This window comes from Aptenodytes forsteri, unplaced genomic scaffold (genome assembly GCF_000699145.1).
Source record: "Aptenodytes forsteri isolate BGI_AS27 unplaced genomic scaffold, ASM69914v1 Scaffold93, whole genome shotgun sequence".
NCBI lineage: Eukaryota > Metazoa > Chordata > Aves > Sphenisciformes > Spheniscidae > Aptenodytes > Aptenodytes forsteri.
In genome coordinates this window covers 5,706,568-5,730,069 of record NW_008794665.1, presented here as the reverse complement: position 1 = coordinate 5,730,069, position 23,502 = coordinate 5,706,568, and the positions used below count along the sequence as shown (strand labels likewise).

General features: G+C 37.1%; 1 protein-coding gene across 1 annotated transcript; it reads left to right on the top strand.

Moving 5' to 3' along the window:
* The first annotated feature begins 365 nt into the window (after window positions 1-365).
* Window positions 366-19,155, top strand: SLC39A8 (solute carrier family 39 member 8). The gene is made up of 9 exons (XM_009273625.1): window positions 366-401; window positions 2,133-2,301; window positions 7,419-7,588; window positions 8,157-8,279; window positions 9,445-9,612; window positions 15,469-15,676; window positions 16,197-16,381; window positions 17,730-17,818; window positions 19,064-19,155. Exons 1-9 carry the CDS (start codon window positions 366-368, stop codon window positions 19,074-19,076), a joined length of 1,161 nt encoding a protein of 386 aa, XP_009271900.1. The 3' UTR covers window positions 19,077-19,155.
* The last annotated feature ends 4,347 nt before the right edge of the window (window positions 19,156-23,502 follow it).

The window sequence follows — 23,502 nt, the reverse complement described above, 5'->3', positions numbered from 1 at the left end:
CCAAAGTTACAAGTCTCAAGTTTACTAATTCATGCTGTGTCTGATTTATTTTCTCTCCATAATCTGTTTTTCAACCTACAACATGGTTTGGATTTTTGTGAACTAATAGTAATACTAATATATTAGTATTTTAAAATACTAGCAATCCATTCTGTATTTCTAGGAATGAGATAGTTAAAGATGATTTCTCTTAGAGATAGTTATGTTACGAATTGTTAGCTCCTACTGGCTTGTTTTTCTAAGGGCTTTTCACTGTAGACTTCCAGAAATGGCTCTGTGAGCCACTAATACAAGAAGCACCATATAGGAACTATTCCTGCAGACCACAACTATCCTCTCTTTGTTTCACACTGGACATATTAGCCATGTATTTTGCTTTATTCCATAATGCAGAGCTAACGGTAAAATGATTAGGCACGTAACCAGTTTAGAAAGCTCCAGAGGTTCATGTATTGGGCTGTTAAATGACTGTATCCTCACTGGTGATTCCTCTGTGCACTGCTTCCATGGAGATTACATGGAGCAACATGCTTTAAAACAAAAAAACATTTTCTTGTTTTTAAGACATTGTTATCAAGCTATATTTATCTGTGATACTTTTACATTAGCATTGGCATTGAAGGATGAAAGTATATGCACATTGCTTGTATATATTTGAGTCTTCAAGGTCTCATGGCCTTAAAAAAATCTGTACTTATGTTTAGGTTCAAGCATGTACTTGAGTGCTCTGCTAGGCTGGGTGGTTAAAGAGGAAGGACAGAAACATCCTGGATATAATTTAGCTGAAGTCACTTGAATTGGCCTGCACGTTCTCTTCCTCCAAGCTAAATCGGAAATAGTCACATTCCAATGATGTGTGCACGCCTTTCACCTTTTGGTCAGTATTAGAAAAATTTTTACTAATGGAAGCGGAAGCAGCTCTGTTGAAGTAAATGACTGCAGTTGCTTTGGCTTATCTCTAGAAGGAATTTGCTTTATAAATAATGATCTTGAATTATTGGAGAAGTGCTGTGGAATCTGAAGGCTAGCAAAACTGAAAAGAGCCGGGAGTGACCATTTGTTTTTATTTTGCTAAGGCTTCCAGTGCTCTACTTTTGCAACCATGCTGAGATTTGCTACAGGGAGAGTTATGCTCTAACTTAATGTCTCATATAGAAGGAAAACGTTTGACTTTTTTTTTGTCTTCAGACTTGACCTTAGTATGTGTTTGTTGTACAGCAATAAGCCAAAACACTTTTGTTTACACCCAAAAAGGAACACTCTTTCCTAATTGATCGTTGTAGGAAATCATGAATGTGAATAAATGGAAAGTGTTAGATGAAAGACTTCAGCGGTATAGAACATTTCATATAAAATACTCAATTTTTCTGTAGATGTATATTTTAAGATATTTTATGGTTTGTCTTTTATCTTTTTGGTTGAAAATAACAAACAGAGCAACTGGTCCTGGCCCTGGCCTGGTTTAGCACTGGTAAATACATTTATCCTTGACCTATTAGATACTGTTATGTCCTGAGCTGAAGGCAAAGTGAAGATCCCGAGTAAGAGTTTATCTCATTGGAGTACAGGATGGTTTTACAAAACAATGTTTGCTGTTAACAATTATTGCTATAAAATGAATGAAAAATGTTGAGTGCTGCTAACATTTAGACCATTTTTAAACAGCTAATTTGGGGAGATAAATAAGAAGCGTTGTAAAATAGAAGTGGTCACTTACATGAATAAACAGTAATTTTCTGACATACTCTGTCACTGAGATTTTAACTGTATCTGGTCTGCTCTTAAATTTAATTATTTTGTAATTACATGAGACTTTAATTACTTTGAAGGTATTTTTCCAAATATATTGTAAGGTTTAACTGTCCTGGTTCATAGGGTATAAGATTTGCAAATGTCTGTTTAAAACATGTTTCATTGATTTGTGATTTATCTTACTTAAAATACTTTGAATCACTTCTGCTTCACATTAAGCAATCACAGCGTTTTCATGCACAGCGTACAAACGCTGTGTACAATTCCTTGAAAATGCATTACAGTACTTTCATGTTGTAATTCTTGGGTTTCTCAGTGTATGACTTATTTTTTGGTTTTGCATTCATGTATTAAGTTGGCAAAATCCCTTTTTGTTCCAGTGCTTGACTGGTGAGGAAATTTTTTCTTTGCATGGGATACCGAACAACAGTCACGTATCAAATTCAAGCTTCTCTACAATATGTCCTGCTGTTTTGCAACAGCTAATTTTTCACCCGTGTGATCATCAGGAAAACTTTGTGGATACCTCTAAACCACATTCTTTACAAGGTTAGTTAATTGCATTAATACTGCGTCTGGAGTGGGGTTTTCTTAGGAGAATAGTAAGCGTTTATCTATACGTAACAGGAGTGTCTTGTTTAGGAGGATATAGTTGTAAAGTGGGAACATAAAATTAAAATGCTCTTTCAGGTCAGCAGACTGTCTAAACAAATATCCTATCTCTTAACAGTGATCTATTAAAAATGTTTTAGAGAAAGGTGAAAGAACCGAGTAGGTAGTTATGGAATAATTTGCCCATTAAAGGAAGAGTCTTTCTGACCTGTTTTATTTGGATAATGGTTTGTGCCCTGAAGCATGAGGACTCTTGCTGGTTAATAGGAGAGAAGATGGGAGTACAGAAGGGAAGTTTGTGCAGGTGATTTGCAGTGGGAAATCAGACTTAGTGGGATGTGCATGTATCAAGGCAACTCAAGGTAAAATTATTAGGGGACTGCATTCGCATGGAATCATTTGCAGGTGGGAGTCATGACATCAGGGGAGCCAGTGACTGTTTTATTGAGGAAAAATACTCATGTTCTTTCCAAACTCCGACTCCTGCTTTCATGCCATCTTCTGTGCTGCCCCCTCCACATGGAACATCATCACATGGCTGAGTAGCCTTAATCTTCCTTCCTCCTATTTTTCTCACTATTATTTCTGTATTTATTGTGCCCAGCACTGTACAGTGCAGTAAAAAATGTAGGACCGGGAAGATTCAGCTGGTTAATGAAGTCACTTGTTGCACTGATAAGGATCAAATATGTAATGGCCTATTTATTTGACTCAGTATTCAAAATAAATTTATTGTTCCAAGGGAGTCAGCTGAATTAAAGTGAAAAGTTCAGATGTTGGATGAGCAGGTGCCTAATGACAGTATTTATGAGCAGAGATACAGCAGTGTTTTTCATAACTTTTGAAATATTTGTATTAATAACATTCTGACTAATATAAGTGATGATATTTACTAAGAATCATTCCTAAGGATCATTCCTAAAACTTAGCTGTGTCAGTGAATAATTAGAATTATGTTTGATTAATCACTGAAACCATGGTGTCAATTTACCATAGTTGTTCTAGATTGCTTATACCACATGAGGGCACATATTGTCAAGAGGTCCATAATATCTGCCCCGGAAGGTAGGATCTGTCTTTCTCTTTTTTTTGTTTGGGGCTGTTTAAGTAGGTTGTACGTGGAAAGCTTGAGCTATAGTTAACCTCCTAAGCTATTTAGACCTTCCCTCTTGTTTTTCTTTTATCCTGCCAGCTCAGATGCAATGTCCAGTCGCCAGATAAGCAAGGCAGCCTTCTCCCTGCCCCTCCCTTGGCTGCAGCGCAAGAAATCTGCAAGGCCCATGGTTAGGGTATTTTGAAACCACAAGCATATGAGGCTGTGACACATAGTGGTACCTATTTGGAAGGGAGATTCACAGAAAGGCCCAGTGCCAAATGCAGATGGTGATTTATGCACGCCCCCATCCCCATTCATCACAAAATGAATCTGTAGCAATCTGTAGCATCTGAATGTGGCAGCATTGAGACCAGCTGATTTCAGTTACTACCCATGAAGCAAAATCCTCTACGCTTGTTTCCAGCTGTGCTTATGTGAATTTTCTGCGCAGGGACTCCCACACACTTAACAATATTCTGTTTTCCAAAATACAAACAGACAAGACATACAGAAGAAATTAGTACAATAAGCTTTACGGGACAGCTACTTGCAATAAAAAAAAAAGTGCTGCCGAAGCAGAGTAAAAGTTAAAAGGCAGCATATAGCATGTCCTTTTTCCCTGGGGTTTGTATATCTCATATGTAACCTAGCTGACCTTAGGGGCACACTCGTGTCCTTCTCTTTCTTGCTTCTCTGAAAGGTAATAGGGAGGCGTATAGAGCTGCATGAAATAGCTGGAAACACCCAGTGGCATTCCTTCTGTACAAGGCAAACAGGTTCTGTGCTCTGCTTGGCTTCTTCAGAAAGGTATTCATACCTTTATTTCCTCTTCATCCCAGGACAGGGCTAAGGAAGAGCCTGAGCCTGCCTCAGGAAGGCCCAGAGCAATTGTCCCCGCATCTTATAAGGAACAATGCTGAGCAGTGGTGTTCTAAGGAGGGCATCTTGCTTGCACTCTTGCCACTTTATTTTTTGGATTTCTTGTGGCTTTGGGTATCTTGGCTGTCTCTTTGTTGGGGCCACAGTTCTAGAGACAGAAAGAATAATGGTAGTTGGCAAGAGCAGACCATGCCACCAGTCTCAGGGGAAGTGAGGGTGTGTCCTAAGCAGAATGCTGTGCTCTGAAACGTGAAGTCAGACTAGCCAGCTTTCTGAGATGCATGGACTCATTAAAAGCTTAGTGTGGATGGAGTCCTAGTGAATAAAACCAATTTTAAGACAGCAGTGCATACATGATATTGTGAAATACAGTCCATAGTACACGAACTTTGGCGACATTGTTTGTCTTGGATTGTAGTACCAGTTCCTGTAATTGTGTAATTATGGGGTAATCTTTTTTTTTTTTTCCTCTTCCCGATTACACTTCAGGTCTTTCTAAACTCAAAGAAAAGCTTGCCACAAGGCCCAGGAGCACCTTCCTGGAGAATGTATAAGAAAGATATTAGATTTCTTTTATTCCTTTAAAAATTTCATTAGTTTAAACTAGTCCCCATACTACTGAGGCTCATTGCAGGATCTGTGGAATACCTAGGATGGATAATAATTTATTCTTTCATTGTCTGAGGTTATTTAATCGCTTATTTTAATTCTTCCTTAGTCTTCCACTTTGGGTGCATAAATCAGAAACAAAATATCAATATGTAAAATCCCAAGTTCTTTGGGCCATCCAGATCTAGGACAGAATTTTAAAAGTAAAACCACATCTATCTGCTGGCACCCTTAATCTCTGGTCAATCAGGAAGAAGAAAAGCTTTTCATTTTACATTTTTTTTGTGACAAAAGGGGATACTACATACCAGTGGATTAGAATATGTCCCTACTTGTGAGCACTGGTCCTTTAGTACCTTATGAGACATCTCCCATTGCATACAAAATGGCAACAGTTGTATGATTTATAACATGTACTTCAAGTTAAGTGTCCCAGTGTGTTTTGCTGTTCTGAACAAACAGTACCAGCATGAAAGTTAGACCATTTGTTAGTGAAGCATATAGTACCGTGAGAACTTCTCTCACAATTTGGCAATAACCTGTTTTTCTGTGCTTGGTTTTAAGCTCTATTCTCCTGTCATTTTTGTCATCCACTGATCTACACACACAATTTGTAAATTTATCCTCTTTGTCTTTTGTTGTAAAAAGTAACTAGTACTGGCTTTTTTAATTGTAATTTTTGAAACTTGTTCTAATTTCCTGTGTCTGATGAAGTAATTTGGGCAAGTACACTAAAAGGTTAATATCTGATAAATGGAAGTTTTATTTTGTTAAGTCAGTTTAGAATGTACGTTTTGCACAGAATAATGTGTAGTTGTCTGTATACTAAACTGAAAGAGACTCGTGCTTCTATAGTAATCCCAAACTGTAAACAGTGGTTTGTGATTCATGATGGCATTGGAAGCCCATTTGTTTATTATAGATTTGATTTCAAAAAGATATTTACAAGCTTAATTGTCCTTTATTTTAATGAAAATTAATCTCCTGTGTAGCTTAGTGACTCTACCCATATCTTGTTGTGTGGTTTTCCCTCTCTCTCAAAAATGGCAAATGAATGTTCTAATTGGCATTAATTTACCTTCTGCAAGTGCTTTAAATGTTTCTAATGCTTTCTGTTCTTGACATAGTATAAAATTCATTACATATAAAAATTGTGACATTGTGCAAACAAAGTAGAGCCATCCCAGGTGCAGGTGAGGAATCTAGCTTAGTGTGTTTTCCCATTGTGTTACAGGAAAGTTAGGCTGCAGATCATAATCTGATCTGTTAGTTTCTGCTATGCAGAAAGGAATTTATGGTAACTTCTCTACATACATATTGTAAAGTTTATAATGATGCAACTTTCTGGATTATACTGAACTGTTCTCATATAGCCAACATTGTGTTGGCTTTGATTATTATTTGTGGTTAATTTTTATAGACAAACCCACTGTCTATGTGGATAACTTTGAGGTTCTGTGGTATCACTTGAGGCAGCGTTGTAGACCTCTTCAGTGCAACCTTTAAAGCTTCTCTCTGTACTCACAGGGACTTGAGGTGTCACTGGGAAAAACAGTAGTCATGCATAGAGGCACAACTTTGTGATGCTTATGAACAACAGCAGCAATGCGCCCTTCTCCTTATAATTCAGACCCCAGAATAATTATGCTATGGCTTTGTACAAGTCCTGGTGTCTGAACTCAAAATCTGAGACTATGCTTATGGTGAAGGAAGCTAAGTTATGGTGAACCCTGGTGCATTTGCCACTTCTTAGGAAGGGTTTTCGCCATTGTGTACCTAAATCACATGGCCATCTTTTTGAACCTAGAACCTCTTTTTTTAATATGCTTTCATTTCTCTATTATAATTGTCTCTACTATCAGCTATCTGCCACCTCACCTGTTTGATAAGCAGTGATGGGCAGCGTTTTCAGCCAGCAGAACTACTTTGAATTAGAGGAGGAGGAGTGCTAGGAACAGAAAGTTACCACCTCAGGATGATTTGAAGGAGTCATCCTTTATCAGGAAGTGGTTTTGGATCTAGTACACCCAAGAGAGCAGACTTTCTGTCTTGTAGTTCCTTAGGAGTCAATGACAATTTGATCTAACCCTGGGACTAGTAAGAAGTTTTGTCTTGTGTCTGTGCTATAGCTACTTTGACTGTTGGCCTAAGCCTTAATTTTTACTCTTCACTGACTGTAGAGAAGCCTGATTTATACTAGCAGCAGATAGGCTATCCCAGATCTTACCCTAGCACGGTTTCCATTTTTAATATGGTAGTCCCAGACAATGTTGCCAGATATTTCCTTTCTGCAGGTTTGCATCGTAAGTAGCTATGCATTTTAAGATTTTTATATTTGTGAAGTATAATTTCAACCAGGGAACCACTCTTTTCCCTAATTCCATGCCAATTTAGCTGTTAGAAAAATCACAAACAGCCTGAAATGGGTGTTATACTAAAATATTTTATATTTCTGCTTGTTTATCCACAGTTTGGGGATTTGGGTTCCTGGCTGTGACTATCATTAACTTCGCATCACTTCTGGGATTGATTTTAACTCCCCTCTTAAAGAAGTCATATTTCCCCAAGGTTTTAACCTACTTTGTGGGCTTGGCCATTGGTACTCTCTTTTCTAATGCAATTTTCCAGCTCATTCCAGAGGTAAGCACGGGGAATCATTATTTGGTTTGCCTACTAGTTTCTGAAGTGTATTAACTTTAGAAGCATGCTGCAGTAGGGTTCTGTGTGTGGGTTGCAGTGTCCAAAGAGTTGTGGGTGGGCGTCAGCGTCATTAGTTACCATCTCTTTCTGGCTGGATGAGCAGAGCCATCAAGATCTATGTCTAATTGTGCCATGGGAAAGACCAAGGGCTATTCTGCCTCTAGACAGAAAGAGAAATTTATTGGATAAAATTATAGTGACCTTTAATGGGCTACAGGTTAGACCCTCCTTGTCTTGCACTTTGCTACTACATTCCACATGTAAAGTTCTACCGAATTAAAACACTGTTAACATTTAACCCAAGTTAAAAAAATCTAAAAAGATCAAGATCTTTCATAATTTCAGCGTCATGGAAACTCATGGTCGGTAGAGATACAGTCTGATTTTAGAGGAAAGTGCCTTTTTTTAGGAGGGTTTTGGGGGGGGGGGGGGGCATGCGTTTGTTTGTTTTTCTGGAAATGTGCTAAGATTACAGACTAATTTGCATTGCTTTTCTCTTCACTGTTAGGCATTTGGGTTTGACCCCAAAGTAGATAACTATATTGAGAAAGCAGTTGCTGTGTTTGGTGGATTCTATATTCTCTTCTTTGTGGAAAGGATTCTTAAAGTGATATTGAAGATCTATAAGCAGGTAATGAAATGTATCACTAACTGAACGAGCCTTGCCTTAAAGTACCTGTTATATTTTATGAGATACTTGATAGTTTAATAAAATGTGTGGTTTTTTCCATTTTATCTGAGGAATTCAGCCTTACCATGTGTTCTGATATATCTGTTTAAAATCCATATGGGTAGGGGAAGCAATCTCACTTTTTTGAGGGAGTTACAAGCAGAGCTGGGAATAGAATCCAGATGTGAATGTGGTCTGCTGTCAGTGGCGTATGCTCTAGTTGCTCTCAACGGCCAAGTCTTTGCCGTGCTAGCTAAACGCATCAAAAAAAAGTGGAAATAAGTAAGAGCTGGAGAGAATGGAGTCTGCCCCTGGAGCTCCCCTTTGGGCAGGAGAAATCAATGTGACATATATACCTTCTTAATCAACTGTAAAGTGTAACTGTGCTGACAGTACCTGAACCTCACCTTCAGTAACTTCAGCTCTGTGTTTCCCCATGCTCTGGTACACAGAGCTGCTTTAGTGGCCCTGCAGTTATCCATATTGCACGGGACTCTGCTTTCTACCCATATGTCAGAGTACTTGTTTTCTGTGTACTCACGTGAGTGAGGCTGAATTTGTCTGAGAAGGGTGTCTGAAAATTTTTGGTCCTCTCCGCTCATGTCTTGCGAAGGAAACTGTCCTGTCTTCCTACTCTTACCTCACTTAAGGTCCCCCCTCCCAAACTGTGGCTGATATTGAAATTATGAAGATCGGCTGTCCCTCGTTTGTAATAACTGCGCCAAAAAACAATTAGAAAAAATGAATTTGTTGCCCTTTATTTTTGGGAACAGTTGACAAAGCCTAATAAGCTCTATTTGACAAGCAGCCATGAATAACTAGCAAATGTTGATCACTTACAGTCAGGTGTTCGGCTTGGGAGTTTCTATATAAAGGTATAAAAATGAAAAATCCCCACATGTATTCTGATTAGCTAAAAGTAAGAGGTAAGTTAGGAACTTTAGATACATTTTGAGTTCATTTAAACATTTAAATGTTTACTGCTGCCCATTTAAACATTTACTTGGGGTTGAAAGCAAGGCAGCATGAATATGATGCCCCCACCTTTTCTTTTTTGATCTCTTTTTTATGTTTGTTATTTTGCTTTTTTTTTAATTAGCTACCTACTTACTTATTTGTCACCTAGACTGGCCACAATGACTCTGAAAATGGCGAACAGAATTGTTCTCAGGATAAGACTAACCCACCCAAACCACTATCATCCAGCAATGGGGGGACGTGTTATGCAAATTCAGCCGTCATAGAGAGCAATGGAAATCTTGGTTTTGACAGCATCAGTGTGGTCTCAGGACAGGTATGAAAATTGTGTCTATTTATTTATTTTATCCCTGCCAATTAAATAACCATATCTGAGGGGAGAGTTAATACGAATTTTTATTACTTTTGTCAAGTTTTTGTAAAGTTACGGCTTATAACTTGCTTGAGCCCTACGAAAAAAATGTGGGTTTTTGGGGCAAGCTTACAAAAGCTGAATGAGGCGTTCAATTTGTAGCCAACAAAAAGAGCTAACTGATATCAGTGTCAGGATGGGTAGGACAGAGATACATATTTAATCAGATAATTCAGTTAATTTTGATTTTGTTGTTGTTGTTATTGTTTTGCTTCAAGACTGATAGTGTGTTTTAGTGTTGCATGATCCATACTGTGTTCCTGACTACGTAAAGCCATAAGTGTGAGAACCTGATTCCTCTGAATCATTGATTAATGAGGAAAACTAATACAGTAACTTTTGTGCAGTATCTTGTGAGCACTGGTTGTGCTAGTCCAGTATATTTGGATACTGTGGGAATTGTGGAGGTAATATGTTGAGACAGAAGCCATTCCTCCTGGTTTAAGTATTGTTCTCTTTCAAATTTGTTGTCTATATTTCTCTGTGTTTGTTTTCATACTACAAATACGACTTCTTTCTGTCTGAGAAGAAAATGGAAGCAGGAAGAGAAAGTTGGTGTGCTTCTTTATGCTTTTCCCTGTACAGGGAGGAGCAGTACTGTCCCTTATTTTAAAAAAATAAACACATAGAAACAATTCTCTGATGACTAAGGCAGATTTTTTCATAGTAGAGATTTCTGTTTTACCACCCATGTTCTTTAGCCAGTAAGTTGTTTGTGGCGAGCAGTGAGGAGCAGGAGAGGAAGCCAGAGGCAGGCCCTAACAGCTGGGAGAGAATCTGAGAGTTCTGCATTGACCCTGCAGGCTCACAGGGCGTTTGATGCACACAGTTTAAAGTACCAAAATTGTACTTGTCCTTACTGTAGAAATGTCATGAAGTGTGGTGGATACTGGGCATTTTAAAAACTAGGAGAAACATGCTTAATAATTAAAATTGTATGGGCACCAAGAGGGAATTAGTATTATGAGTGTCCCTAAACTGTATTTTGTAGATTCATAAAACAAACAAAAGAACCCTCCACTCTCTGCGGAGACAGTCCTCTCCAGTGGTATGGGTGTTGTTTTTCTGCCCTGTTTACCAGAAGTTTTATCTGGACCTATTCCATTATTACATTTTGGCTAGCCATCTGCTTACACGTGACATAAACATAACAAAATCATACCATATATTATAATAATAAAATGTAACTATATAGCATTTATTTCTAGCAACTAGTTCAGATGTAGTGCTCATGATCATAAGGTATTGTAGGTAACCCCAAGGTCCTTTGTGGAATACTCATACATCTCCTTTTATATGCAGTCTTGACTTCAAGAACTTAAAATTTCACAAAGTTTCTTCTCCTTTACTTATTGTTCGTATGAAAATTCATGCTTTCCATTCTTTCTTCCTCTCCATTTCTCCAAGCCAGGAAGAGAATATGTTGTATTAAAACCTTCTGAAAGTAACAGGGTAAAATTCACTCTGGAGCCAAGGCTGGCCGCAAGGAAATGCTAGTGGCAGATAGCCTTCTGCTGATATTGGACATAGCAACAAGAAAGCCATCATTAGTCTTATCCTTCTCCAGGCAGGTTCAAAGGGGCCAGGCAGCCTTCAGAGTCATTAGGGGGCAGGGGAGGGCCAATGTGGCTGAGGGGTTTTGGGGCAGCTGGGGTAGTGCCATGAGGGTAGGTATGCATTCAACTTTACAGGCATTTGGTATTTATGAAGGAACCATTTGGCATAAGCCAACACATACCTAATAGAATTTTAATGTTTCCTTGTAATCTAAAGCTTATTAGAGAGGGCAAACACAGTGTAGCCAGAAATCATCATGTAGGCTTTAAGGAGGGAGTCTGAAGTCCAGTTGTGCCAAAGTGTGGTAGCTGTTTTCAGCCATGGGGATCCAGCCATATTCTCTCTTTTAATGCCTGAACAGACTGACTGCCAGAGTCTAAATGTTTTTATTAGTCACATACTTTCAGATTTCACTTGCAGTAGTAATTGCAACCTTGGAAACCTCTTTTGTGCTTACCCAAAATTTCTGTCTACTATGCATTAAAATTATATGGCTTGACAACAGTAACTTTGAAGAAAAGTTGTTTCAAAGACAAATTGCTGAAATGTCTGCATCCCTGAGCGCACAACATTAGTTATATAACAAAACTTTACGGTGGCCTTTATTTATGCCCTGGAGGCAGTGTCAGGATTCCTTCTTGGTCCTGTGGGCACTTCCAGAGGAACAGAAGGACATGTCTGGTTCATGTCTGAGGGAGTCAGAGATGCATTAGAAATAGCAACAGTTATCTGATGAGATATCATAGGATAAAATAAGAGAGTCTCTGTATAATTTCTTAAGTTTGGGAACAAAGGAGAGGCCATTACTATTAAAGAAACAATTGTGTTCAGAAGAGCAAAAATACCAAGGATGTCTTTGGTTTACTATAAACTATGGAGATACAAATATTACAGAACTGCACTAATAATTAATAAAAGTCAGACCTGATAGTCCAGCTGGGTATTACAGAGCTCCTTAGCTGGCATCTCTTCTGTGACGTCTGCTAAACTACCATGACAAAGTGGGAACAGTCCAGCAGAGACAGACATTGTTCATTTTTGCCTTGGAATACTATATATTTGTAGGGTAAATTTGTCAGTAGTCTGCCTTATCTTAAACATTAAGAATATGTATTAGTCGTTCATCTACTTCTATCGGACACACAATCTAGTAAAGTTCGGAATGTAATGTCATTGTACTTTATATAATTTACAGAAGTCAAGACATTATCTAAAATAGATTACAGGCAAGAATTATGATACTTCAGAGCTACACAGTAAATGGCAGACAGCTGTATATATATTACAGAAGCCTCTCAGAAACCGATTCCTAGTTTTTAAACTGCAATTGTTTCTGCATTTTGAAAGATTGGATCAAGAAAGTAATTTTTGGAAGTAAATAAATACTGTTCTCCTAAATTAATTGGAATTACTTAAAAAAAAAAAAAGTCCATAGATAAAACAACCCAAACCTCAGGACATTTCTAGAGTCAGTTCCATTCTTGATGAGTTCAACAGCTAATTCTTAATAGGATCTTATTACTCAATGTTCATTTTCTTCATACATGCATAGAAAGTTCAGCACATACATTTGTAAATTATTTATTTCAACAAAAAATCCCTTCAGATCAGATTTTTATGTTTGTCATACATATGTAATGCTTTGGACTGTCATTGGAATTCTCAGTTGTGCAACTGGTACCAGAAAATGGGTTCTTTATTTAGTTCTATGGCTAAGCCAGTTATGCCCCTACAGCCATCAGAAAACTGTAGGCACACACATGGTTCCCACATAAAAACAAATGTGCTTTGATGGGAACAAACATAAACAAGTATGTACAGGTGACATTTTTGCACATTTGTATTATTTCCTCACTGTTTTCATTGCTCTCTTAGGAATTTTCATCCTAATAAACTCTTTTCATAAAACCATTTATTTTATGGAGGTGGCTGACATTTGATGTGACAATTTTTTGGTAATAGAAAGTTTTTACAGAACAAAAACCACCACCACCTCTCTTTCTCATGTATAATAGAAGTTGCTAATACACCTTTTCAAAATACAGTTTATTAATTAATAAACTGAGATTAATATTGTTGTTTTATCAGAAAATACTTGCTGTTGTTGTTGGGGTTTTTTTGTGTGTGTGTGGTTTCCAGAACAACAATGTTCTTTTTTAGTAGAAAAATGAATGAATTATTCAAAATAAAAATCTGTGCATTGTCGCAAACTCCCTTTCCTCAGTGAAGCTAGAAACATGCCCAAGAAAGAAGATGTGCTTTTGGCAGAAATCAGGACGATCTACAAAACAATGCCTCCATCAGTTCTTAGGCAGCTTGAAGGATGGTCACCAGAAAAAAACATAGGGGAACAGAACTTCAGCTCAGGGAGCTGGATGAATAGGTGGAAGAGCTTCGCTAATTGTATTTGAGTTTTCTCATATTCATGTTTCTTTTTACTTCCCGTTACCTAATATATGTATTTTATGTGGCTTGCTTTGTAATGTTTCTTTCTTAAAGTGAAGTTCAAGTTGCCTTTGTGGATTAAGAGAGAGGTCTATTAATCATAAGTGTTCCTATCTCAAACAGAATTAGTACAGGTACAAATTAATCATCCCAAAAATATGATTGGCATTGCTTGTGTGTTAGATGAAATGTTGAGAGGAAAACCTCCAAAAACTGAAGGCAAGCATGTAGTACAAGTCTAAAACCTATGTGTTTGGGTCGGCGGGGAAACTCCCAATTTTTGGATACCATTGCTTATTTTCACATCAGAAAAGTATAATTTCAGGACTTCTTATGCACTGAATAGGAGCTGTACGTGTGCTTTATGGCAGTTGTGGCACTACTTAACCAAGGCTTTATTAGCTACGAGTTCCAAGTAGTACAACAGGCATCTGACTCAGATATCCCTGACCTGAACTTTTGTCCTGTCCCAAGATGGCTCGTACAAGGATGTAGTATGTCAGATAAGAGTCTGGTGAGCAAATCATGAGACAGACCTTACTGCTCTGTCACTAAAGATTTTGTAAGAAATTATTAATCATTATATTTCCATGAAGTTCAAAATTCAGTTGCCTGGTAGCGTTTGCATTTGATATGGCAAAACTAAAACAATTTGCAATGTTCTTTTTAATAACTAAGGAAAATTTCGTGGAATAATCTGTGACCTTTTTGTAAGGAGGAAGAGGTGTTCCTCTATACCCTTCTCCTACAAGAGGAGGGGTACATAAATATGTATATGGGCACACTGTATTCCAGTAAGTAAGCACTAGTTAATGCCTTATATGCAAATCCTTTTTTTTCAGGGGGGAAATACTATAATGCTTGCAAATATTATGTAGCTATAATATATGTGTGTACAGAAATTTATCAGAATGGATCATCAGGAATTTTTTAGGGGAGGTTAGTTTGTGCTCCCAGGTAAAATGGCAGTTCCTTTTATCTGGTTCAAGTTTTTCATTATTTCATGGCACCGCATGTATAAATTACTTCCACTTCTGGAAGGAATTATTGAGATCCCTGGTGTGTATGTGCGTTGCAGTTTTATATTAGCCTGTTGTTTTCGTGCTCTGAGCCTTTAACTTGCACAGTCAGAATTACCCACTGCTGTTTTTATTAAACATGCACTTTGTAGAAACTAATTTGAATAGCTGGACTTGACTGTCATTGCCCAAAACTAGAAATAAAGTTTATGGAGTATCTGGATATATGTCTATATTCACATGTACCTGGCTGTTACTGTGGCAGCTAAGTGTGTCTCTGCGAGCATGATGTACTGTCAGTATGTAACTGATCCAGATGTGTTTTAGGTAGGAAATACAGATGCTGTCAGTCACTGTGATCAGATCCTTCTCACCGTACTTGCTTAATAGAGGTGGCTGAGGAGGCTGTGAGGAGCCATGGCGCACTCTTAATCTGATAGAGACTCCAGAGAGACATTCAGACCACTATGGTCTGAACTGCTTTCTCTGTCAGCTGAAGGGCATTCAGATAAAGCTTTGTAGTCAGAAGGGTGTTCGGGCCCTGTGTGTTAACTTGTTGAAACAGAAAACATTTGGTGCTGCTACCTGTCTCTCTTGCTTCTCGGACCAAGCATTTTGGTCTTCGTATGCAATGGTGCTCTATTTTATACTTGGCATTCATTTAAAGACAGAAGTGTGATTTGTTGGCTTCTTTATTCTATGTTTTATGTAATTGCTTTATTGTGTTGTTTTTTTCCAGGAAGAAACCACCCAAGGCAGCTTATGCAAGTGTCTTAATGGGCGTCCACTGTCAAAGATTGGGACCATTGCTTGGATGGTAACACTGAGTGATGCCGTACATAATTTCATAGATGGTTTGGCTATTGGTGCTTCTTTCACTTTGTCTCTGTTTCAAGGGCTTAGTACCTCCATAGCCATCTTGTGTGAAGAGTTTCCTCATGAACTGGGTAAGGAACTTCATTCAACATGTTGTTTACTGTGGAAATCACTGTTGTAGGAGGTTGTGCTGGCCAAAAGTTGGCGTAGATTGAAAGTTCAGACAAATTAATGGAAAAAATATTCATCAAAAGCTTCCCAAGCACCAAAATACACACCTAGCACAGGAAGTTCCCAAGTGCAGGTGGGTGAAAGCTGGGAATGTATATTAGAGAGGTATTAATTGCTCTGTTCATATATGCTGCATACGCTGTTGTATTAATTTTTTTTTTTTTAATCATTATAGGTAGTTCTGTGTTCCTGTGCTCTTAGCTCAATTGTGCATCACCTATTTGCTTTAGAATATTTCAGTTACCTTAGTATTGAAGGGAAATCCTCATAATTTACTTGAATGAAGAAAAACAGCAGGGGGTTATAATTTGTATACAAATCATGTCTTTTCTTCAGACTTCCTTTGAAATCAGAAAATAATCTCAATATTGTTTTCTGAAGATACTTTTTTTTCTCTTTTTTTCCTTTCTTTTCTTTCAGGGGATTTTGTCATCTTGCTTAATGCAGGAATGAGCACTCGGCAGGCTCTGGTTTTCAACTTTCTGTCTGCATGTTCCTGTTACATTGGGTTGGCTTTTGGTATATTAGTAGGCAACAACTTTGCTCCTAATATCATCTTTGCCGTAGCCGGTGGAATGTTCCTGTACATCTCTCTGGCAGATATGGTGAGATATAATTTCATTTTCAGTTACTTATTTTTCTGCAAGAAAACAAAGACCTCACTAAGTGTCTCCAGTAGAATTTAGTATTTTGTCCCTCTCATGCCAGTGTCATCTACTTATTATTATTAGTAGATGTTAAATCATCAATTATACCCTTAATGGAGGTGCACAAATAGTTACGCTTATTCATGAAACATGAAAGCCTTTCACTTCACAAATAGGGCTGATCAGATTATTGCTGAAAAGGAGTTTTAGAGAGAGAGACAAGCTTTTCATGAATTTGGGCTGGTTTCATCAAAGAGTAAAAAGTGTATAAATACTTTGTTTCAGCATTTTAAAGTGGCAAAGTATTTCACCTTATTTTTAAAAGGTTCATTTGTCTATGCCATATTTTGAAAGAAAAGAAAAAAAAAGGTAAACAAAATGAAACTAAATATTTAGTTTTGAGTTGAATGAAAGGTGTTGTGTAACCACAGTGATAATTTTGGGTTCTTTAGGCGAAAAACCTGACTTAAATTCTGTTCTGGTTTAAATTAAACAGTGCCAGCCCCAGTTTCTTGGTCCAGACTAAAAAATTTGCTGAACTCTGTTCAAAACAGTCTGTCTATCATTTATTTTTTAAAGTGTGCTAGAAGATATAAGCTGAAGAAATTGTGCTAAGATCCAGATCAGATTTAGACGCTGGGAAATAAAATCTGGATTTACAGGCAGTCAGCAGTATTCCATAATTTACCCTTATGATGATGATTTATCTCAAAATGAGAGATCTTTCAAGAATTTTAAGTTTTATTATGTTTAATTCAGTGTTGTAAGAACATCTGCAAAGGTGCTTACACCTGCCACATGAGAATCCATTTGAGTGTACAACTGGAAGAGTGAGGCCTGAATTTGAAAAGATTTGAGACCCCAGTTTGGTTCTATATGCATTTAAGAACTGTCATATAGTTATAGTGACTATTTCATTAAATACTATTATAGTTTAGGTAATAACATAGGATTTAATAAGTAATAATGTTAGAGTTAAATGAATAATAGAAATAGTTTATTTTACAAGTTTGCAGTACGTTAATTGCTAATGCTTTTCATTTAGTTTCACTCTTATATAATGAATAGTAGTGTACTCAACTATGATGTGTAAAACTCATGGCATAAATTTAGAGTGGCTCAACTTAAATTTGTTACTAAATCCACCAAAGTAGGTAACATTCTTTTCATTGCATCTGTTGTTCTGTTCTCTCTGTTTTTCTCTCACTGTCTCTCTCCCTCCCCACTCCCCGCCAATCTCTCTCTCTTTTTATAGGTTTTTGGATTGTATCAGTTACCTATCTGAATTTTTCTTCCCCCTGAAAAGTCTGAAATAGGGTATTCAAGTACAGAGATCTGGCTTTCCGCTTTCTGTTATGATTTTCACACACTTCTGGTTTGCTTGTCCAGAAGCAGGTAGGATTAACTAGAATGTCATTCCTTCCTTCTTTTCTTTTTGCTGTTCTTTTTTCCTCCAGTATTGGCATAGTCCAAACTCTGCCAGCAAGATCACTGTGTGGTGAGGCTGTGGGCATGTGAGAATGTGTACACTGAGGTGTGTGCACAAATGAGCCTTGCTGTATGGCATGAAGCTGATCTGGTTTGTTGTCTTTGCCTCTTGTGCAAGAGGATTACGGAGCTCTGGAATGATTTCTGGGAGGGTTTGGCCACTTCCCAGTAACCTTAGTCTGTTCTTCAAGAGTTGCATTACCTTCAATGGCTGTTTTTGCCTTGTGAGATCAAAGAAAGATACAGCTTCTGAGTCACCATCCTGAAGGTTTCTAAACTAACACTGAAATATACAGTCTTCATTGCATTCTGGCTGTACTACTCTCAGCAGAGCAGGAGAAGAGTTTAAAGCTTATTTGAGTATGTTTGTCAAAATCCACTGTGGTTGACTTTATCTGCAGCACACACACACCCTGAATCACCCCATACAGGGGACTTTATTGCCAGTGCTCATCTGCCGTCACCTCCATTGGCTCTCAGAGGAAGTATCTTTGTTTCTGCAGTTAACAGCAGATCAGTCATTGTTTGCTATTATGTTGCCATTAAGATGCCTGTTACGGAATGAAGAATCCCTTCATTGCACTGTAGTGTAATACCGCATGTGTTACCACCAGTTTCACAACATTCTTCTTCTTTCTTCCTTGCTTTTACCACTACCTCATCAGCCCACCAGACCTTCTATTTGTAACAGATTTCTTATTTCTGAGGGGTTCCCTGTGTTTTCAGCTTCACTTCATTTGCTTATAGATAAGCAGAAGAATCCTAATCTTCCATTTCCTGAACAAGGATTTCTCTGTTTATATTAGTGAAGGACGAAACACAACATTTAGCAATACAAGGGCAGCTGCTCCTAGCAACATATGGACCAACAATTTGACCCTAGGAGACTGCTGGAATCAAAAAGAGGAAATTTGCGTGAGAGACAACCAGGTGAAATCACAGTAGAGAGGAACAAAACACCATTTCATTTTACCATCCCTGGTGAAGTGGTTTTTCAGGGTAATTAGGGTGGCCTGTTCCTGTGACTGCCTTCACCCTCTGTTAGTTCTAATATTCAGTCCAAAGTAGCCATATGGTTCAGTTCTTAATGCCTTAAGTTATGCCTGCTACCACAAGATGGCAATACTTACCTAAAAATATCCCTTTTTTCAGTTCCCAGAGATGAATGATATGCTGCGAGAGAAAGTGACAGGAAGAAAGATGGATCTCACATTCTTCCTTATTCAGAATGCTGGTTTACTAACGGGGTTTATTGCTATACTGATGATTACCTTGTATGCAGGAAATATTCAGCTGTGATAATGCAAGTGAAAATGGAATCAGTACGGAAGACATCAAGTAAATTACAAATGGAGGACACTTGAAATCCATAAAGGGACATTCATTTAATCTACTTGGTTTTGAAACGGTGACAAGTCCCGTCCTGTCCCCTTTGCTCCAAACACAGAAAATTCTTCTTTAGGACTTGCAGTCAATCCAAATAGTAGGAGTTGTCAACTTCTGTACTATGCCAAAGAACCGATTCTAATATTTTTATTTCTGCTTAAAATTATCAGACATATCTGAACTTGTTATAGAGAAAGGATGTTACTTGGCCAGTAGAATTATGCAATACATGCAACTACATGCAACTCAAGACTAAATGAAAGCTGAGGTCTTCAAGGAAGATGCTTATTTAAAAGAAAATAATGGAGTCTCATATCCTTTTTTAACTGTGATGAAGGCAAGCAGTTTCAAAGCTGGTTAATTTTCATGACTTTTGTTGCAGGATTTGTCTGTGTGACATCCCCTTCCCCCACCAAAAAAAAAAACCCCACCAAAAAAACCCCTATATCAGAGTAGGTACTAATGAAGCTAAGATGTTTAATTACTAATTAACACTGGAAGGAAAGATACCAGTTAGTGCTTTTGATCTTTTCTCTTTATAAGTGCACTAGGGAATTGTTGATTTATTTTGAGAACCACTTTTTTTAATTAGAGGGAACATGTGTTAAATTTATGACGATTTATCAACTCCATAATATTTTAGAAACATTGAGTATTTTAAAAATGTTCACGCATTTTGTATTTTATGAAAATAATAATGTTTTATGTTTAAGTTCCACAAATATCCCTTTCAAAAATCAGTATTTTGGGTTAATTTTTTTTAAAGATTTATTGTTAGTTTTACAAAGTGGAATTTAGAAAAAAATTGCTAAAATCAACATTCCAGTAAGCTTTTTTGTAATTTGAATAATTTTCTTGTGTGCAGTTGGGTGAAAGTAAGTGATACTAAAATATACAGACTCTTACCACAATCTGTTGCATGTGAACTTTCTAAAATCATACTTGTACGTATGAGTTCTTCTGAAATAAACAATTCAGCTACTCTGGTGTTGTAAGATGTGTGCAAGGAAATTCATTAAAAAATATATTCCATTTCAGTCACCACTAAGCTTTGAAGGAAGTGTTGTTATTCTCTAGTAAGTTACTTTTTTTCACTGATTTTTAGGCAAGTTTTACAACTTCAAAGAAGATACTGTTTCTTGACATATCTCCTGGCAGTAGGAAGAGACAAATCTTTTATTTTTAATTCACTATTAAAATATATTTTCTAGAAGGTAAAGGATTTATTTTAATATTTTATTTGAATCTCATCTGTAATTATGTTAGAAGAAATAACTTCTCTATGTGTCTGGTTGATAAAAACTTTAAGGCAAACTGCACAGGAGTGGTAAATGATACTTACTTTAAAATATGTTATAAATGTTAAAATGTGATGATAGTAGTCTATGATATTTGCTGTATGGAAAAAGCATTTATTAGTCACTTTATGTCCTCTAAGTTTCTGTGAAGAAGAGTCCACCCATTCCATGTTCTTTCCTTTAATTCTTTCTTTTGTTGATTCCTTGGATATAAGCTGTGTAAATGCTACTCTTGTGTGTGACAAGAATGTATTATAGTAACTATGAATGTTCATAGACTTTTTAAAATCAGTTGACCATTCCTAGTTCATCAGATTATTATAATAATAGGCCTGCATGGTACTTTTCACCTTTAAATCGAAACACTTGCAAGGGAGACTTGATTTTTGTTATCTACCTAAGGAGGAAAAAATGAGACAAACGAGTCATTGAAATAACCTACTTTTAGATCACAGAGCAGACTAGAGATGGAACAAAGTCTGATTTTCAGGGTAGTACTTTAGTCACAAACCAAATTGCCTTTTCTGCTAGTGGAATATTTAGTAGGTAAGAAAGCTTTTTGATTTCTGTATGAGTCGGTTTGTCTGTATAATCTTTGCTATTATGTTTGTCCAGTACATATAAAATAAATCTATTCCAATTCTAGGACTGCCTGTGATTTCCTAGATTTTGCTGATACATCCAGGGAGGAAGAAGCATGAGCAAACACTCAAAAAATTGTTGTTTTGTGACAGATAAGACTGCAGTAAGTTACTCCCTAAAAGTTTGGAAATTAGTTGAGGGGAAAGATTTTCATATTCTTTTTCATGTTAATGTCATCTGTAACACTGTTCATCTTATATTCTGCCACCTCTTCAGCCTTCTTTTCAACAGTTGTGCAAATGCTATGTATAATGTAATTTCAGAAGGCTCTTATATACTTCCGTATTTGTTATTTCCTTAGGGCAAATTATCTGATATATAATGTTAGACATTATCTAGCATACACTTGGGAAGATATTCTGTGTTAGCAATACTGTCATAGATAGTATACTGTCGTAAATAGATCACTGTTGTAAAGTTTCCTCTTTTTTTCATGATGTGGTTCGTGACCCAAGACACACTTCAGTAAATTTCACTAGAGATTGGGAATAAAACCAACACCACAAAACCCCCACACCTGTAAGACACTAAAGAAGGAAGAACAATTGATTTTGGAGCCAAAAGCATGTAAAGAGCAGCAACGTGGACAAGGGATAAACCCTAGAGTTGTTCTGATCCCTTGAAGAAGGGATATGCGGAAAAGTGAAATGGTCTATGGGGGAAACCTGTCAAAATTGTGATACATAATTACTGTCTATGATTTCAGAAATGAAAAATGAATTGACAGATTGAATTGGTACTTAAAGTTTAGGGTTATTGCTTTTGACATTTTGATGAGTTCTTTACTGAATAAGCATTTAATGCATCAAACTAAAAACTTGGTCTCAACTATAAGCAGCTAAATTAAATATCGGCCCCATTCTAACAGTCGTCTGGAACTCATTGTGGTCTTCTATATGTTGAAGTATTGGCCCTGCTCCTCCATCAAGTTTTGCAGCCTGCCTGAAGCTTTGCGTTGCCTTAGTTAAAAGAGCTACAAAACCTAACCTACATAGTTTAAAGGTGACTTGTACATGCATAAATTACATTCAGTTATGCTAATGATAGCAATGGAAGCATCCCCTATTTGATACATGTAGAGAACCAATTGTGTGTGCTAATTTCTGTGTCACAATCCGTAATTTTTTAAGAAACCACTGGTTTTACCTGTACATAGGTGAACAGATTTACATATCTGCATGTTGTTTTGCCTTGTACTGTAGCATCTCATCTGTGTAAATTTGAAGGTGACTAAGATCCGGGGAGAAAAGAGTCTTAGATGCAATTCTAATGAAGCCATTTACGGAGGCAAACAGTGTTGAGCCAAGTTTTAACTTCTCTGAACATGTAACTTGTTGCTAAATTTAGAACATGGATTGAACACGCATTTCCTTTAATGCTAGACAATAATGCTAAGCAGTAGAATTCAAGAAATCTTTCAGATCCCTTGAAACTTAAAAAAAAAAAAAATCCCACAAACAGTTTAAGTCAAGTGAAAACTGCTTAGATAGAAATCTGATTGTAAGAACAACAACATGTAACAAGAGACACAGAGTCCCACACTTCTCTCTACAGTTACGGGAGCTAATCAGCTGTAGTTGATTCCTTCAGTATGTTGCAACAGCTTCAGGTATTTGAGCTTCCAGCCTATGTGATAGGTGCAAGAAAGCACAGATGCTGTGAGCCATTTCCAAAAGGATCAAAATTGTTCAGCATTCCTCAATGGAAGTTTGACTAAAGGAAAAGAAGATAGAGAAAAATTGTCTCTAGAAATGCATGTTTTATTTCAGAAATCAGAAATACATATGGAAAAGGGCACTAACTTGGATTATCCTTCTGCAGGCAGTTACTCTGTATAGATTGGTAGGTGCCAGCAAACCATTTCATGTATGCATATGCACCAAATGCATATTGTAGCTCTTGACTTTTATTTTACTATAATATCCCAAAGTTTCCAGGAATGCTGTAGCTGCCTTATCAGCTTTTAAAATACTTGATGCACAAGTTATCTCTCTAAGATTTGAGAAGAAACTCCTCTCCCTATCTTGTAGTTCAATTCCAAATGTACAGGTGTGACAAGCTGACAAAGGTTGCTAAAATGAAAACTAGACAGAAAGCCATAAGTCTGCTAGCAGTAGATATAATGCACCTGTCAAAGATAAGGTTACATTGTATTTTTAGGGCTTAATCCCTACTACATTTCTTTTGTACCTGATATATTGTCTCTTTTTTTTTTTACTTATTACAGTACTTTTGAAGAATATAATGTATTTACATGTTTTGTAG